The sequence below is a fragment of the Castor canadensis genome, chromosome 1 (assembly GCF_047511655.1).
Source record: "Castor canadensis chromosome 1, mCasCan1.hap1v2, whole genome shotgun sequence".
Classification (NCBI taxonomy): Eukaryota; Metazoa; Chordata; class Mammalia; order Rodentia; family Castoridae; genus Castor; species Castor canadensis.
In genome coordinates, this window is record NC_133386.1 from 194,414,013 (window position 1) to 194,433,724 (window position 19,712).

General features: G+C 36.9%; 1 protein-coding gene and 1 long non-coding RNA gene across 4 annotated transcripts in view; one reads left to right on the plus strand and one right to left on the minus strand.

The window, feature by feature from the left end:
* Positions 1-19,712, plus strand: part of LOC141421776 (uncharacterized) — a 246,843-nt gene that overhangs the window by 185,761 nt on the left and 41,370 nt on the right. The window lies entirely within an intron of this gene.
* Positions 12,264-13,208, minus strand: LOC109680244 (olfactory receptor 9I1-like). The gene has a single exon (XM_020155162.2). The coding sequence runs from the start codon at positions 13,206-13,208 to the stop codon at positions 12,264-12,266; it is 945 nt and encodes a 314-aa protein (XP_020010751.2).

Genomic DNA, 19,712 nt, shown 5'->3' on the forward strand with positions numbered 1-19,712 from the left:
AGCTTTTTTCTCAAAAATCCTGATGCTGGTTGATAGTCCTTGGGCATTTTCTGAAACGTAAGGAGCTGAGACTTGAGATGGTATTTCTGATTTGAATTATTTCTGATTTACATTTCATGGTATATATGTTAAGATAAGATATACATGATCTGAAGTTTCAAAGGGGACCAAGACAACATCCATTCTAGCCTCATCTAGGACTGTTGTGTCCACCACTGCATACTGACCATGTGGTCGTCTAGTTGCCAGATGAGCCTCCAACAGTCTGTGGATTGTTCCTCCTCTTATTTTCTTTTTTTGTGTCTCAACCCTCTCTATACCTTCCACACAGTGACCTTAGGTTTACCCTTTCTAGACATTAATATAAATTTAATTCTTTTTTCCCAGAGAAGCCTTCCAACATTTGGTAGGTCATACATCTGCATTTATGTTGAGTATTCTGTTATAGTAGTTATTGATGAAGTTTTCTTATTATCTGATTATTAAGGTAGGCAGTAAAAATTGTCTTGCCTAAATTTTTTAATACTTATATCACAATTATTATAAAGAGTTTTATACTTGTGGTCTTGATACTTTCTGGGCAACTTGTTTAACCCTCTTGTGCCTCAATATCTTATCTATAATATGGAAAGAGTATAGGATTGGTTTGAATTTTAAATAATTTAATACCTGTAAACATTATACATCAGTGTCCAGCACACAGAAAGAGCTAAATAATATTAGCTATTTTTATTTTTATCAATTTCAGATAGTATCTATTGATTCCCTGTTCTGAAAGATAATGCAATTCCCTCACATGTAATTTGCTATATCATTCTCAGTTTTTCTTTAAATAATATATTTATCTGTCTCTATATAAGTCTCTGTTTAATCCATATATATCTCTGCTTCATTAATTAACTGAGTAAATTTGGCTGTCACTACAGAAGATAAAGAAATCACTACTCCTTTCTCTCTTTTGTGATTTTCACCTCATTTAAAAAAAAGTCAGTTTTTAACTCACCAATGCAACAATACTTGCTTTTCTACTTAAATCTTCTGTATGCTTTCTGTGGGTTGGTTGTGAAAATAGTAAATGGTGTTTCTCTATTGTGATTGAATACATGTTGTATATTAAGAGACTAGTACAATTGAGGATGTAATGGAAGATATGTCCCTAAATTTCTGTTGCTTCTAGGAGAAACTCAAATATCAGGTGAAATGAATGATTTTTTTCTTGGATTTTACCAATTGCTCAAAATGACCACATTTAGCTTGTTAGAGGAAACTAAATTTGAGTCATGGCAATTTCTGCATTTCTAAAATCTCTTGTTGCCATATGGCACAGATCTGTGTTACATCATAATACCATATGCCACTGACCATTTTGCAAGTGCACCCAGAATCCCCAGGAAAATACCCAATGTCCAAGTGATGTTTGGGAGTTTCTGTATATAAGCCTACATTCATCTCTCCCTTCTTGAAAGGTACCCCTTCTGTTCTAGAACCTTCTGCATAAAACATTTTATATATTCCTGGCAGCAATCCTACTTGACAGGTGACATTAATCCTATTTGTGGATAAGAATCTGAGAACAGACATGAAAAACTCTCATTGATCTCACTTGTGATGAATTCAGAGTCCACCTCCAAAACTTCCAATTCCATTATCTGCTACTGCTCTTCTTAAACCATTCGACTGCCTTTTACTTCCACATTTCCAACCTCTGGAAACTGGACTTTGCTAATTCAATCCTTGAATCTCTAACAAGATCCTTGAATATCAATATTTTATTCTCAAGAAATTCTTTTCCATCGGTACAACTGTGAATTTTATTTGCTATAGCAACATGGATTGACATTTTGATAAAATCCATAGTTATAAAAACCTCTCAATCATCACAATACTTCTTTATACTTTCTTTCATACATTTTTATATCTATAAACATACTTGACTCTGCACTCAGTGACATTAGTCATAGTGTCATTATTTTCTTGGTGTGAAAAATGAAACCTAGAAGTCAATGCCTCATTCTAAAGTCAAAGACTTGTTTGAAAACATGGGACTAGTCACAGGTCTTCTGGTTTCCATGAGTAAGGTCTAATTCCACTGGGACCTTCCAACAAGAAGTTCTGAACCTGTAATGAAGCCTCAGAAATGCCTGGACGTCCATAAAATCACGATAGCTTTATTAACAACATGAGTTGAGACACAAGCAGCACTCATTCTCATGGAAGGGCTGGCTGAGGCTGCTCTTAAATCCAGAGCCACCTCCAGCTTTAAGCTGGGGTCATTGTAGTGGGAGGCATTGACATATCATGGCAATTATGGCCTTCTTTGTCTCCCCTACTGCAGCATCAGGGGCCAGGAATGAGTTAGGCTATTTGGAAGGCCCTTTTAGTGCTCATTGCAATCTCTATAACAGATACTGACTAAGTAAAATTCAAAGTTTACTTCCCCTTCCTTGGGCTTCACTTCCTATTCTGAAAACAGAGACTCTAGATATATGATCTGTAAAGTCCACTTTCACCATCCATGGTTTATGTGTCTTTATCCTGAGGCTGAATGAAGTTCTTGAAAGGAATTTGCTAATATCTATACTGTTAGACACAGGGACACTTTTCAATAGCAATTACTGGATATTTAACATAGGCAGGCACTGCCTCAAATGATTTAGTTACTTAAACATGATAGTATGAGACCTTGCACCCACAACTGAATGAATCATATTTCCTAGTTCTTGATAGTAGTCATTATTGATCAAGGCAAGACTTTTCTTTATTTTTGATTATTTCTCCTGCATTTCCCCCCATCTTCTCTCTTATCCTCATAGGTATCAACCATAGCATAGCCAAAATAAATATCCTTCTACATTTATTTAGAAATACGTGCATATTTTAATATATAGTGCCTTGTGTGCTTTTAAATTTACAAGCACAATATTGTGATACAAATCTCATTTTATTTCTCTGTGTACACCCTCTATATTTTTGTGATTTGTCTATGAAATGCAGGAGAGAAAGAGAGAGAGAGAGAGAGAGATAGAGAGAGAGAGATAGAGAGAGAGAAAGAGAGAGAGAAACTGACTTCTAATTAAAGAGACTCCATCAGAGAAGAGATGGTCCGTAAGCCTTATACAACCTAATCTCCAACTTTTCCTTTTCCTCCAATGGTTGGCTTCCATGGGGACAGTGATGTTAACTTTTTTCACATTACTGTAGGCAGTGTCTCCAAATATTATTATACATTTACTGAGTTCTATTTCAGGTAGATACTAAGGACTTTAAAGGTATTATTTTCTTTTAAATTGACAATAACATTATGAGATAAAAATATTTATTATTATTTTATAGATGGGGAAACTGAGGCTTAGAAATGATAAATATTTTGCCTGAAGTTTGACAGATAGAAACAATCTTAAGATTTTTATCTTGTGTCCTGACCCAAGTTTAACTAATAGTGTTTTTTTCTAAACATCAATAAACATTTTTAAACACCTAGTCTTTGTCAAACATGATTTTACATTCTGCACACATTATCTTGTATAATCTTTATGTCTCTATGAAAAAGGTATTATTTTAGCCTGGAGGAGACTAAAAGTCAGAATAATTAAATAATAATTCGAGGTGACATGACTAGTCTGTGAAAACTCTGGACTCTAACCCAAGTCTATCTCACTACAAAACCAGAGCTCTAATACATATTTTCTCTCCCTCCCATCATAAGTAAAGGAAGTAAATTAATTTACTGATAAATCTTTTGTCTAAGCTGTTGAGTCTACTGTCATCTACTCCATAAAACTATTTACATATTCTAACATTTACCTAGTGACACATAAGCTCCTCAAATTAAAGCTATAAGTCTTACTGGTGTATTTTATGTAAGACCTGAAATCCAAGGCTGGTCAAGTTACCATGAGATGGCAATTCTGATGGAAAAGACCACATTCTCTGCCCAATTCACTTTCCCTATATTGCAAGGACTTTATTTCAGAGCCAGTATCTTCTCAGGATTTCCAGGGTAATAGATATGTGTAATTACCTGATGGAATAATCCAGTTGGATTTGTCTTTGGTTTGAATTCAAAGTTAATATAAGGTTGATTAGCCATTTTGCAGAAAGCAGCTGAACTTGCTTAGATAGATGAATGTAGCTGACGAGTTTTAGATTTTCTTCTTACTAAGCAAACAGCAGTTATTTAAAATGCTTGAAGGGAAAATTCTGTAGGAGCTATACAGTGGGCTCAAAAGTTTTCCCTGGATCTTGAATCAGCACCTGGGACAGCCGCCAGGGCTCCTGGGAAAAGCCAGGCCTGCCAGGGAGAAGGCACTTCAGAATAGGCTCATTATCTCATCTTCACCACACATGTTGGAGGATGAAAGCAAATCTTCTGGGATTTCTTGGAAACTCCTAAGCTTTTGTTATTCTCAAAGTTCAACGGAGCTTTTGTGAGGAATGAACTTGGCTGTTTTTGTCACTGGCCCTCATGTTCTGCTGTTCTGCACTTGGTCAGTCGGTGGTAGTGTCAGGACTGGCACTCAGACCTGAGGACTTTTGGTGAAGGTCTACCTTTATACTGCACCCATTCTAAGTCCTGATGTCAAATTTTGTCTTAGGGGCTGAAACCCAGCTGTATTATCAGCTCAGAATTTCATAAGAACAGTGATTACTGCCCAGTGGGGAATGAGTTTGGAGTGATCTAACCACACATTATTTGTTTCTATACTGAGTAGTTGTTAGCTCGTCTTTGTTAAAGGTCCCTTCCCAGGGTTTGTGTGGTCAGTGTTCTCTGTTCTACCTCTCATCTCCTTCTTGGTTTTGAAATCTGCCACCTCTCTTTGTTAGAATCACACAATTTAACCTGAATTCCACTTGTAATACATTGTTCATCGTGATCCCTCAGTGGTTACTCTCATTTCTTTAGCCAGACTATGTATTCCTAGGTATCACTTCTATCCTTTTATTTCATTATTTTACTAATTGTTCAAAATAATGGGCTTCATTGTGACATTTTTCATACTTGTATACTATGTTCTTTTATCATATTTACCTCCCCCATCAACTTCTTTTGCCCCCCCTTCCCATTGATCCCTTCCATCTCCAAATTGCACCTCTTCTGTTTTCTTTTATTTTTAAAATATAGATATTTTTCTGGTTATGGAGGCTCATCCTCTAATCCTAGATACCTGGGAGACTGAGAGACCCCATCTTAATAGAAAAAGCTGGACGTGATTGTGTGCACCCTTTATCCCAGCTACAGTAGTAAACATAAAATAGGAGGATCACAGTTCACGCTGTCTCAGGGAAAAAGTTAGATCCTATTTAAAAAATGACTAGAGCAGAAAAGGCTGAAGGAATGGCTCAAGTGGTACAGTGTCTGCCAACCAAGAATGAAGCCCTGAGTTCAAATTCAAACACTGCCCCCCAAAATAAATATTTTTCACATGAGAAAAAAATGGAGTCTGTCTTATTTCACTTGATGTTATCATCACTAGTGCCATCCAGTCTCATGCAAATAACCTAATTTCATTGTTCTTTATGACTTAATAATACCCCATTGTGTATATGTACCACATTTTCTTTATTTATTCTGTTCATGGGCTTCTAGGGTGATTTCCTGACTTAGCTATCATGAATATTAATCATGAGCACGCAGGCATTTCTACTGTATGTTGACTTTGATTCCTCTGAGTGCATAAGGAGTTGTATAGCAGGAATGTATGGTAGTTCCATTTTACATTTTTTTGCAGAACGTCCATACTGATTTCCACAGTGGCTGAACTAATTTACACTTACATCCACAAGTGTTCCCTTTTCCCCTCCCCCATCAGCATCTGTTCTTTATATTCTTGATGATAACCGTTCTAATTGGGGGAAGATAGATTCTCATTGTAGTTTGAGTTCCTTCATGGGTAAGGATTTTGTACATTTTTTGTATTTATTGATAATTGTACCTGTTCTGAGAATGATCTTTTATCTTTATTTGCCTATTTATTGATTAGATTATTAGTAACTAATAACTAATTAGTAACTAATTTTTTGAGTTTTTCACTCACGCTGAATATTAAACTTCTGTCAGGTGAATAGGTGCCAAATATTTTCTCCCATTCTGTAGGTATCTCCTCACTCTGGTAATTGTTTTCTAGGTGTTCAAAAGCTTTTTATATGATGAAATCTCATTTGTCAATTCTTGTTCCAATTTCTTGAGCTATTAGAATTCTATTCAGGAAGTTATTACCTATGTCTATGTCTTTAGTTATTTTCCATGTAGTAGTTTCAAGTTTTCAGGTCTTATCTTAAGATCTTTGATTCATTTTGAGTTTATTTTTGCACAGGGTGAGAGAAGACTTTCAGTCTTCTACATGTGAATATCCAATTTTCCCAAAACCATTTGTTGAAGAGGCTGTCTTTTCTCCAGTGCATGACTTTAGCACTTTTGTCAAGCATCAAATTTTAGCTCTATGGGATTATCTGTGAGTCCTCTATTCTGTTCCATTGATCTATTTGCATGGTTTCTTGTCACTACCATTGTGTTTTTGTTAGTGTATCTGTGTAGTCAGGTATTATGATGTCTCCAGCATTGCTGTCTTTGCTCAGAATTGCTTTGGTTATTTGGAGCTATATGAGCTTCCAATAAAAGTTTAGAGTTTTTTCTAATTCTGTGAAAAATGTCATTGGATTTAGGTGGTATTATATTAAATCTGTAGACTGACTTAAGTAATATAATGATTTTCACAATATTAATTTTGCCAGTCCATGAACATTGGAGGCCATCTATCTTCTAATGCCTTCTTCAATTTTCTTTCTTCAGATTTATAGTTTTTATAGCAGAGGTCATTCACCACAGTGGTTAGGTTCATTTCTAGGTATTTCATTACTTTGAATGGGTTGATTTTCATTCCAGCATATTCAATATTTGTATATAGAATGTTACTGATTTTTGTATGTTAGTTTTGTATCCTGATGTTTTACCTTAAGTATTTACAATAACCACAAGTCTTCTAGTGGAGTATGTAAGGTTTTTAAAGTATAAGTTCACTTGCAAATCAGGTAATTAGACCTCTCCCTTTCATTTCATAATCCTTGCATTCCTGTGTCTTGTCTTAGTGCTCTGGCTAAGAATTCAATCACTGTATCAAAAAAAAAAAAAAAGCAGAGCGAGTAGACATCCTTGTCTCATTCCTGATTTCAGAGGAAATATTTTCCTCATTTAGTACAATGTTGGCTGCAGATTTGTTGTTTATGGCCTTTATTATATTGAGACACATTCCCTTGATTCCTAAGCTCTTCAGGGCTTTTGACAATGAAGGGATGTTGAATTTTCTCAAAGACTTTTCTGCATCTATTGAGATGATCATATTCTTTTTGGACTTGGTTTTATTTATATGCTATGTTATAGTTATTCATTTGTATATGTTGAACCATTCTTATATCCCTGGAATGAGCCAACTTGATCATGGTGTATGACCAAGTGGTTTTGAATTTGTCTTGCAAGTATTTTATTGAGAATTTTTACATCTATGTTCATTAAGGAAATTGGTCTATAGTTTCTTTGTTTACTTATGTCCCTGTCCTGTTTTGATAGACTAATACTTTCTTTATATAACTAGATAACTAGTTTGGTAGCATTCCTACCTTTTTTATTCTATGGAACAGTTTGAGGGGCATTGGTGTCCTTTTTTTTTCATAGTATAATTAATTTTTTTTTTTGTTTTTGCATTTACTTACATGTGTGTACATTATTTGGGCCACCTCCCCCACCTTTGGGCAGAACCTGTTCTGCCCTCTTGTTCTCTGATTTTGTAGAAGAAAAACTGTAAAAGATAATAAGAAAAACACGCATTGAACATGTGGATTGTTTTTGGTAGTATAGCCATTTTTACTATGCTGATTCTGCCAATCCATGAGCATGGTGTTGAGGGAATCTTGATAGACGAGAAACCAAGGACAGATTTTATGCCAGTGGGTTCAGATGTATACCATGCTGAGCCCTGAACAAAGGATTCACAGTATATTTAAAAGGCAGTGCAGGACATCAAGTTACAAGAATGTGCTCAGGTTAATTGGGGCTAGCAGTGAGTTAGAGACCTAAGGTTGAGTTAGAGACCTAATATTGAGGTAGAGACATAAGGTTGTTTAGGTTAATTGGGGCTAGTAGTGTGTTCGAGATCTAAGGTTGTTCAGATAAGGTCAGCAGGGGAGACTTGCTTTAGAAAGTTTATTTACAAGTGGAGACAAAGGAAGGCAACAATGAGTATTTATCTCTGCATGGTGCCCTTTATCTCAGTCCTGAACTTTTTGCATGGCTTTAATGGGCAATTTCTCATGCTTTACATCTCTGGCAGCTTACCATGTTTTACAACCCTGTTTCAAGGCTATCTTCCTCTTCAAAGGCAGATTTTTCCATCTTCTTTAATCTTCTTTGATCTTCTTCAATAGTTTGTAGTTTTCCTTGTAGAGGTCATTTATATCCTTTGTGAAGTTTATTCCTAGGTATTTGATTTTTTTTAAGGGTATTGTAAATGGAATTTTTTCCCTATATTCTTTCTCAGTCTGTTCATTGTTGGTATATAGAAAGGCTATTGATTTTTTGTAAGTCAATTTTGTATCTTGCTACTTTGCTGAAGCCGTTTACGGTGCCTAAGAGGTTTTGGGTGGTGTTTTTTTGGACTTTAAGGTATAAGATCATGTCATCTGTGAATAAGGAGAGTTTAACTACTTCTTTACCTATTTGTATAAAAAAATAACTGAAGCAAAAGGGCTAGAGGCATGGCTCAAGTAGTAGAGTAGGCATTCTACCACACTAGCAAGTGGGAGACTCTGAGTTCAAACCCTAAGACCATCAAAAAAGAAAGAAAGAAAAGAGAGACTATTGAGAGAGCATAATAAAATAAGCACAGAGAAAAGCAAAACAGTAAAGAAAAGCTCCCTAAATAGAAACCACAATGACAACAACAAAATCACAAATCAATATTTCTTCCTTGGCAATGAGAAGAGGTTGGATTTCCCCTCCCCTCAGGTTTGTCTTTTGCAGTTTACTTTGTGATTGGGCAAGCTGTTTTTTCTCTTTAAGGTCCAAATGTGTTAGACCAGTAAATGCTGTTTGCAGCTGAGTCCCATCACAGCAGCAGCAGTTTTCCTCCAGCCTCTGGCCATCTGTTTTCAGTCTGCATTCCCTGATGTGTTCCCTATGGATTTTTTTTTCTGTGGCCTCGCATAGCCTTTGGCTCCCCTGTCTGATGTGTCATGGTCTGTGGTTCCTTTCCATGGCATGGCGATGCCTTGAGTTCCCTCTGCAGGGTAGTCTGGAACACAGTGTGTGATAGGGTACAGCCCACACATCCCCTTTACAGTGTGGCAGGTATGCAAGTTCCTGTTTGTGGTGTTGTGGTTCACAGCTCATGGCTTAGACATCCCCTGGAAGCAGTTGTTTGTTTGGACATCCTCTGGAAGTAATTCTTTGTTCCTAAATCTGAGTTAAAGACATGACCAGTTTCTAGGTCCACACTGATTCTTAAGGTGATTACTTGCTTAGCCAATGGAGGGGGTGAGGCCTTGGAGGTTTGGAGATGAAGAAATGCATGGTCTGCTTTGCTTCTTAGGTGATATGACTATTAGTATGGTCTCTTTTAAAATGACTCCCTCCCATGGCCCCAGTGAGTGTTTAGGAGGGGCAGAGGCCCAATCTCCAGCATCTAGTTGCTGTGTGGAATGCAGAGCTCTAGTTCCAAATATTGTTTTTTTCAGAGTGCCAGCCCATGTACTATGGGATTTCCCAAAGAGACTTTCCCTTTCTTTTTCACTTGGAGCTCCTTTGGAGGGGATTATCTGCCTTATCTACTGTTTCGTTGAGTTCTCTGTATTAGGGTCTTTGGTTTCTTTTGTGACAAAAGTTCAATACTTCTGGATTCCTCTACTCTCTACTGTTTACTGTTCCACTCTCTTACCTTTTCACATAATCTACCTCTCCATGCAGCCACTCACTTGGTGCTTTGTTTCAGTGTCATGGAGACACAGAATAGTGCTGTCTCTGATTTGCCATATTCTCTCTCCTCAATCTACAATATTTGTTGAATTAGGTATTGATATAGTTATTTTAGAATAAGATATTAAATAATTTACTCAAACTTTCATAAGGAATTAATGGCAAAATCAGTAGTTCAATTTCAGCCTGACTCCATGCCTTATTTACTGTCATATACTCTGAATACTCTGTGAACAATGAGGAAATGTTTTCTTTTTTTCATTTTTCTTTTATTATTCATATGTGCATACAAGGCTTGGGTCATTTCTCCCCCCTGCCCCCACCCCCTCCCTTACCACCCACTCCGCCCCCTCCCTCTCCCCCCGCTCAATACCCAGCAGAAACTATTTTGCCCTTATTTCTAATTTTGTTGTAGAGAGAGTATAAGCAATAATAGGAAGGAACAAGGGTTTTTGCTGGTTGAGATAAGGATAGCTATACAGGGCATTGACTCACATTGATTTCCTGTGCGTGGGTGTTACCTTCTAGGTTAATTCTTTTTGATCTAACCTTTTCTCTAGTACCTGTTCCCCTTTTCCTATTGGCCTCAGTTGCTTTAAGGTATCTGCTTTAGTTTCTCTGCGTTAAGGGCAACAAATGCTAGCTAGTTTTTTAGGTGTCTTACCTATCCTCACCCCTTCCTTGTGTGCTCTCGCTTTTATCATGTGCTCATAGTCCAATCCCCTTGTTGTGTTTGCCCTTGATCTAATGTCCACATATGAGGGAGAACATACGATTTTTGGTCTTTTGGGCCAGGCTAACCTCACTCAGAATGATGTTCTCCAATTCCATCCATTTACCAGCGAATGATAACATTTCATTCTTCTTCATGGCTGCATAAAATTCCATTGTGTATAGATACCACATTTTCTTAATCCATTGGTCAGTGCTGGGGCATCTTGGCTGTTTCCATAACTTGGCTATTGTGAATAGTGCCGCAATAAACATGGGTGTGCAGGTGCCTCTGGAGTAACTTGTGTCACAGTCTTTTGGGTATATCCCCAAGAGTGGTATTGCTGGATCAAATGGTAGATCCATGTCTAGCTTTTTAAGTAGCCTCCAAATTTTTTTCCAGAGTGGTTGTACTAGTCTACATTCCCACCAACAGTGTAAGAGGGTGAGGAAATGTTTTCTTAAATGAAAAGTGGGAGTTTTATATTTAATAATGTCTTCCCCATTTGCCTGAAAGTGTTACCATTAAAATCACATGGAACCATGCACATAACACAAAGATTCTTCCAACAGCAATTACTGAGAGATCATCTCATGAAGACTTTGGACTTAGCAATGAAGGAAACAGAGACTCTGCTCCCAGTTGTTTTGCAGTCTGGTACAGGCATTATGGTTACTTTCCCTCTGATCACATCTTTGCTAGAGAAGGTAATATGTGGTTCAGCTATCTACATCTCTCTATGCTCTCTGACACTGTTATCCTTAGAAACAAGACTTTTGGCAAGTAAGAGCTGCTCATGAGGTATGAATAGGATAAAGGGAGAAGCAATGCATTGTGTCTTTCAGAAATTAGAGTTGGCCCTATGAGGAGACCTTTCTAAAAGTAAGATGGACTTGCTCATCTTAAAGATATCAGTGTAAGGGCTAGGGCAAGGCTCAAGTGGTAGAGTACCTGCTTAGCAAGTATAAGGTCTTGAGTCCAAATCCCAGTACCAGCAAAAAACACATATCGGGATAACATATGTGTTATCCACTCATTTGTGAATTGGCAGGCAATTTGCAAGTTCTCTTATTCTGGGCTGAAGAAAAAAAGAAGACACTCTAAACAGGAAGAAACTCAAATGAAATGGGGAGTCCTGTATTATACATTATCCAATGTTGACTGAGGGGACTATTCATATATATATATGGAAACATTTAGTAAAATTAGTACAATTTATGAAGTCCTCAGATGTAAACTTTGACACAGAGAACACGGTAATGTTGTTGGTAGTAAAGTCAAGAGGGAAAGGGTGGCAAGCCTTGGGGTCAGGTGAAATAACTCCAGATATCTTGGATCTCAGAATCTCTAAGTGATGACATCAGAGAGCAGCAGGAGACTGCTGAGTGTCAAGGAATGGACTGAATGTGGGAAGTACTATAAAGTTGCTGGGTGCAAAATTCACCACATTGTAGTTCTTGTCATATGCCTGGTGGCACTTGTCTGTCTTCTCTCTGTACATGGATACAGGATGCATATAGTGCTGGTACCTGTTAGAATAATATTGATATGGAAATAAATAGACTAAGAGGAGATTACTCACTCCGTCTACATACTCTGGGACACCTGGAATCTGCCAGTGACCTTTCTGAAGGCAGCGTTCACATCCTTGTTTCTCAGGCTGTAGATCAGAGGGTTTAGCATGGGGATGACCACTGTGTAGAAGACAGACACAACCTTGTCTTCCTCCAGGGATTTGCCTGAACCACTCCTTATATACATGAAGGTGAGGGTCCCATAGAAAAGTCCCACAGCAGTGAGGTGGGAACCACATGTGGAAAATGTCTTGGCCCTGCCACCTGAAAACTTTATCCGCAAAATGGTCTTGATGATGAGTAGATAGGAAATCAGGATGACCAAGGCATTGACCAAAATCACAATGTTGGCAAAGAAAACAATGATAATTTCAGCATTTGTTGTGTCATTGCAGGCAAGTTTTAGGAGGGGTGGGACGTCACAGAAGAAGAAGTTGATTTTATTGTCCTCACAAAAGGAGAGACAGAAGGTGCATGTGGTACGCAGGATGGCTCCAGAAGCACCAAAGACATAGGCTCCCACCACCAAACTCCAACAGATTCTAGGATTCATAGCCACAGTGTAGAGCAGTGGGTCACTAATAGCAACATAGCGGTCATAGGCCATCACAGCCAGGAGGAAACACTCTGTACTTGCACAGATGGTGAAGAAGAAGAACTGAGCAGCACATTGGCCATAGGAGATGACTAGTTTGCTTGAGACCAATGTGGCCAGAATCTGAGGGGTGATGACTGAACTGTAACAGGCATCCAATAGGGAGAGGTGACTCAGGAAGAAGTACATTGGGGTGTGGAGTTGAACATCCACTTGAATGAGAAAAATCATCCCCAAATTCCCCAGAAGAGTGACAAGGTAGAGACAAAGAAACACCATGAAGAGGGGAATCTCCCACTTTGGGTGGTCAGTAAAACCTATGAGAATGAACTCCATTACTGTGGTGAGGTTATTCTTAGCCATGGATTTGGTATGAACTATAGGTCTGAGGATGAAAATGAAGCAAACAAAATCCCAGAATTGAAGAACAGAATCTTTTCTCTATGGTAGAAGTTAAATTTGTAATTCTTGGCTTACTTGTAGAGCTTGTTTTCTCAGAAATCCTGAAGCTGACTGATTGTCCTTGGGTATTTCCTGTATTTTTTGGAGTGTAGCCTTGAGCTGTTGTTTGTGATTCAAAATATTTTTTCCTTACATTTTGGAAATTTCTGTGAATATAAGAGATATGAGATACTCAAGTTTGGAATGGACCAAGAGAACATCTATTCCAATCCTATGTGGGGTTTAGTCTCCTTTTTTGCATGCTCACTGTGTGATCATGTAGCTGCAATGTGATCCTCCATCTGTGGATAGTTATTCCTGATAACTCACTTTTAGACTTAGATTCTCTTTCTACTTTCTGCACACTGATTTCAGTCTTAGCACTTTCCAGACACTTACACAAATTTAATCCTTTTTTCTCACTGAGACCTTTCAGTAGTTGGGAGATGATGAATTCTGCTCTTCATGTTGACAATTCACTTAATATATATATATTATATATCTTATTTATATATTATATATTATATATATATAAAAAGATATATATATATATCTTTTTCTTATCATTATATGATTGTCCAGGCAAGCAGTAAAAAATTTCCTAGCCAGATAGTATTAATTAATAAGTAAAAGGTTTTCTCTCCATTTTAGTTGTCATCACTCCAGTCTTGAGGCCATCATCTACATACTGTGCTTAAATCTTATTCACTGTTTTAAACATAATGATTTTAAATACGTTCAAACTCCTGGTCTTGCTATCTGTTAGTTATGTGGCTTTGGGCAAGTTGTCTATCACTTAGTGCCTTAATTTCTTATGAATAATATAAGAAGATTATGCTTGCATCATAATGAATTTTTAGTATTAAATAATTCAATGCCTGTAATAGGTGTTGAGCAGTACCAAGCATATAGCGAGTTAAATAATGTTAGCTATTATTATTTTTGCAGTTATCATCATTTTAGATAGTATGTGTTGGCTTACTGTTTTGAAATATAATGGATCTCCGTCACATGTACTTTGCTATAATGCTCTGTTATCTCTTTAATAACATATTTGTTTTTCTCTCTGCATGTCTGTCTGTCTGTCTGCATATGTATCTTTATCCTAGTAATTGAGTAAATTTGGACTTTCACTAATGAAGATAAAGAAATCACTCTCCTATTGCTTTTCCTTCCCTCCTTTTCACCCTATTTTTGAAAACACATCTCTTACTCCATTCATGCAATGATGCTGTTTTTTTTTTTTTTTGGTTAATTTTTCTTTACCTTGTCTATGAGTTGATTATGAAAATAGTAAGTGTTGTTTCTCCAATATGATTGCATACATGCCTGACACTAAAAGACTAATTAGTGTAACTGGAGATGTAGAGGAACATATGTTTCTAAACTTCTATTGCTTCTAGGAGAAGCTTTCAAACATCAAGTGAAAAAATTATCTTTTCTTATACCTTACTAGTGCTCAAAATATTATATTTGAGTCATAGCCATTTTGTATTTTCTAGTTTCCTGTTGTTTTACAGCATAGAGCTGAGTCACATAGTGATACCATATGCTTGCCAAGGAACTGTTTCCAAGTGTGTCCAGCATCCAGGACTCCCATGTGACCCTTGGGAACTTTTCCATGGAAGGCTACACACACATCTCCTTCCTTAAAAGGGACGTATTCTTTCTAGAACCTTTCTCACACAATATTTTGCAACAAACCTACTGGACAGGTGACATTAGTCTTATTTGTAGATGAGAACCAAAGACCAGACATGTCAAATTATCTGTTAATCTCACTTGTAGAAGAGCCAGAGTCAACATTCAAGTCTCCATTATCCTACACTGCTTCTCTTGAACCATTTGGTTGGCCTCCTAATGCCATATTCTTAATCTCTATAGGTTCTGTGTGAGGCGAACGTGATAACCACTACACTACGGAAACAACTACTCTATAGGTTGTAATTTGCTAATTTAGAGTCATTAAATCTATAGCCAATTCTGTGCATAAATTCAACTGTTGGGAGAAATGACCCAAACATTGTATGCACATATAAATAAAAAAATTCAACTGTTAAGAATTTTTTTTCCACCAGCAAAACTAGGAATTTTATTTGCTATAGCAACGTGGGATTGACATTTTGATAAAATCCATAATAATAAAAACTGCTTAGTCATCTTTATACATTCATTCATAATTTGTATATGCATTAACACCTTTGCTTGCCTCCATACCCTGTGATATGATTGGTATTCTTATTAATTTGGTGCTGAGCTAAATGAAACCTACAAGTTAATGACTTGATCAAAAGCCAAATAATTAGTTGTTTTAAGACCTGGGAATAGCAACAGGTCCTCTGGCTTCCATAAGAAGCTTCTATTTCTGTCATGCCTAAAGTCTAATTCCACTGAAACCTACCAGGAGGAGATGCCCTAGCATCTATAAAATCACGATAGCTTTATTGATTACATGAATTGAGACACAGCAGTACACACTCTCTTGGAATGGCTCGTGGAAACTGCACTTGAGTCCAGGTCCTCCTCTGGCTCTAATCAGGTCACTAATGGATAGAGCCATTGACATATCAAATAAAATTTGGTATTTTAGGGCTGTTCCCTCTGCTCCACTGCAGCAATAGGGGCCAAGGATGAGTTAGGCTGTTTAGAAGACCCTCTCGGTATTGTTCAGGTTCCATTGTTGACATCTGTATGACAGGTACTAAATGAAAAAACTTGAAAACTTTGCTTCCTTACTTTGGGCTTCATTGAAGCTAGATATATGGTCAATAAATTCTTTCTGTCTCTCACAACACATGATTTTGATGCTTTGAGCTTTAAATTAAATAAGGCTATTGAGAAGATTTTCTTAATATTTATACTATTAGAAATATGCACAACTTCTAGGTAGCAATTATTGAGTCTATAAAACATGAAGGCACTATCTCAAATTATTTATAGTCACTTAAACATCACATTTTACTATTAAAAAAAGAGAATTACCCTTTCTACAGATATAATCTCCAAACTTTCCAAACCAAAGCACCTCTATAAGACAGTAAGAAAATGCTTAAATGGAAGAAGACATTAACTTTGGAAACTATTTTGTGGTTCAAGGTTCTTCCTCTCTTCCTCGCCCCCCCCCACTTCCTCTCCTTGTCTCACAAAACTTCTTTGTGGGTTAAGGTAGACTTAATTATACTGTATTTCTCTTTGGTATGCCTTTGAAAAATTGCTTAGCCTCAATTTTCTCAAGAATAAAGTGAGAAAATAACAATGATTTTTGAAAATGTAGAATGAATTTCTTTAACCTAATGTGGTAAAATAGACTTATTTTCCAGAAGTGTAATTTTGAAGATATTTTATAGAGGGAATAAATTCAGAACTAGGCTGGTGGTATCCCCTGGGGACAGTGAAATAGCTCAAAAAGTTAACTTTTCTCGCCTTTCTGGAATAAATTTCTCAAAATATTATTATACAATTACCGAGGTCTTGCTTTGAGTCAGGTAGATGCTCAACACTTTAAAAGTATTTTTTCTTTCAACTTGACAATATTATTAGGATATAGGAATATTTTCTTTTTTCTACAGAGGAGGAAACAGACATGTTAAGTATTTTGCCTACAGTTTCACAGATAAAAAGAAAAGATATTTAGACTCTTTGTTTGTACCCTGACCAAAGTTGAACTAATAGTCTGTGTTGCTTTTCCAAATATTCACAGGAATTTTTTAAACACTTGCTCTGCCAATCATAAATTTATACATTCTGCATATTGTCTTATAAAATCCTTATGACACTATGAAATAGGTATTATTTTGTCCTGGAAAAGACTAACACTGAATAATTAAGTAATTTGTTCATGGCCATGTAACTAGTCATTGAAAAATTCTGAAATCTAATCCAGGTCTAGTTTATTCCAAATTCAGAGGTCTAATACATGTAGTTAGTCCTTTTCCCAGTATAAACACAGGAAACACAATAATTTACTGGAAATCTCTTGTCCAAAACCTTTAGTTTTGTTTCAATCCCCAAACATAAAACTATTTACATGTTAGTGACAGGTAAGTTCAAAGAAATTAAGGGTGTAGGTTTCCAAGAATTGATAGAGTCTTACTTGGATATTTCATATAAGAGCTGATATCCCAGGCTGGGTACAGTACCAAGACATGACAAGTTCTGATCTCAAAGGTTTTCTGCAGAGTTCACCTTTCCTAGTTTGTGTGGACCTTGCTTCAGAGCCAGTATGTCCCAGAGTTTCCAGGGTAATAGATATATTTAATTATCTGGAGTAATAGTCCATGGGATTCGTCTTGGGTTTGATTCAAACTTAATATAAGGTTGAAAAACCATTTTGTAGAAAGTCCCTAAGATTGTTCAGATAGATGAATGTAGCTGACCAATTTTAGGTTTTCTTCTTACTAAGCAAACCAGTGGGCATTTAAAATGCTTTAAGGAGTGGTTCTGTGGAGTCTATGCAGTGGGCTCAAAGGTTTTTCCTGGGTCAGGAATGAGCATTTGGGACAGCCCCCAGGGCTCCTGGGAAAAGCCAGGCCTGCCAGGGGGAAGGCACTTCAGAATAGGCTCATTATCTCATCTTCACCACACATGTTGGAAGATGAAAGCAAACCTTCTGGGATTTCTTGGCAACTCCTAAGCTTTTTATTCTCAAAGCTCAACTGACTTCTGTGAGGAATGAACTTGGCTGTTTTTGTCACTGGCCCTCATGTTCTGCTGTCCTGAACTTAGTGTTAGTGTCAGGACTGGCACTCAGATCTGAGGACTTTTGGTGAAGTTCTCTTTACACTGCACCCATCCTTAGTCCTGATGTCAAATTTTGTCTTAGGGGCTGAAACCCAGCTGTATTATCAGCTCAGAATTTCATAAGAACAGTGATTATTGCCCAGGAGGGAATGAGTCTGGAGTGGTCTAAACACACTTGATTTGCATCTACACCCTGAAGCTTGTTAGCTCCTCTCTCATAAAGATCCCTTTCCAGGATTTCTGTAGCCTGTTTTCTATGTTCTAACTCTTATCTCTTCCCTGTCTCTGCAAACTGCAAGTCTTTTTAGAACCTACAGTTTTTCCTAAATTCCACTTGCCTTACCTTGTTCATCCTGATTCCTTAGAGGTTTTTCTATCTGCTCAGCTAGACTGTTCATTCTTGGATAGTGTGTATTTTTTTTTGTTCTCTTTTTTACTTAGTTGTGTAAAATAGTGTGTTTTATTATGAAGTATCATATTTGCATACTATTTATTTGATCATATTCACCCTCCATATCCTCTCTTGTCCTCTGCCCACTTTCTGCTGGTATCATGCTCTTAATAGTCCCTCATCTGCTTTCATAATTTTTTAAAAATGTAGACTCAACACATGAAAGAAATACACATGATATTTCCTTCTGATATCGTATTATTTCACTTGACATGGTGATCTCCAGTCGCATCCATTTTCCTACCAATGACATAATTTCATTCTTCCTTATGGCGGAATAATACTCCATTGTGTATATATGCCACATTTTCTTTATTCAGTCTTGCAGTGATAAGAAACTAGGCTGATTCCATGACCTCACTTTTGTGAATAATGTTACAATAAACAGGATAGTGCAGGTATCTCCATTTTATGCTGACTGATTCCTTTGTGTTTATCCCAAGGAATGGTATAGCAGGATCATATGGTAGCTTCATGTTCAGATTTTTGAGGAACCTCCATACTGATTTTCATAGTAGATGGACTAGTTTACTTCCCAGCATCCTTGCCAGCATTTGATGTTCTGTTCTTTCTCAAATTTACTATTCACTAATGGTACAGGGGTTTCATGTGAAGGTTCAATATACACATATAATGTATTTTGAGAGATTAACTCCCTCTATTATATTCCCTTAGACCCCTCCCTTGTCCCTTCTTCTTAAAAACAATATTTGGTGAGTTTCTTTATGCTAGCTCACGTATTTACACACACTTATGTAACATTCTATAATCCTCTTCACCCCCAGTACCCTCTTCTTGTCCCCTACTGCTTCTATTGAACCTCCCCCGACAGTGTTTTCTTTTGTATTCAAGTCTCTTTGTTATTGTTATTTTTTTGTCTTTTTATATATAGATTCTGTATGTGAGTGAAAGCATGAAATATTTGGCTTTTCAAGCTTGGCTTATTTCACTTAATATAATGATCTCCAATTTCATCAATTTTCCTGAAAATAGTATGATTTTATTCTTCTTTGTGGCAGAGTAACATCCCATTGTTTAATATACCAATTTTTCTTTATCCATTTATTGGTAGTTGGGCATCTAGGCTTATTCTACCACTTAGCTCTTGAGAATAATCCTGTGATAAACATGGTATATGGGTATCTCTCTTATATGTTGATTTACACGCCATCAGATATATGCTCAAGAGTGGTATAGCAGGCTTTTAAGGAAGGTATATTTTTACATTTTTGGTG

Excerpts from the sequence above, each read along its gene's own strand:
- LOC109680244 (XM_020155162.2), bottom strand. The coding sequence starts at position 13,208 with ATGGCTAAGAATAACCTCACCACAGTAATGGAGTTCATTCTCATAGGT.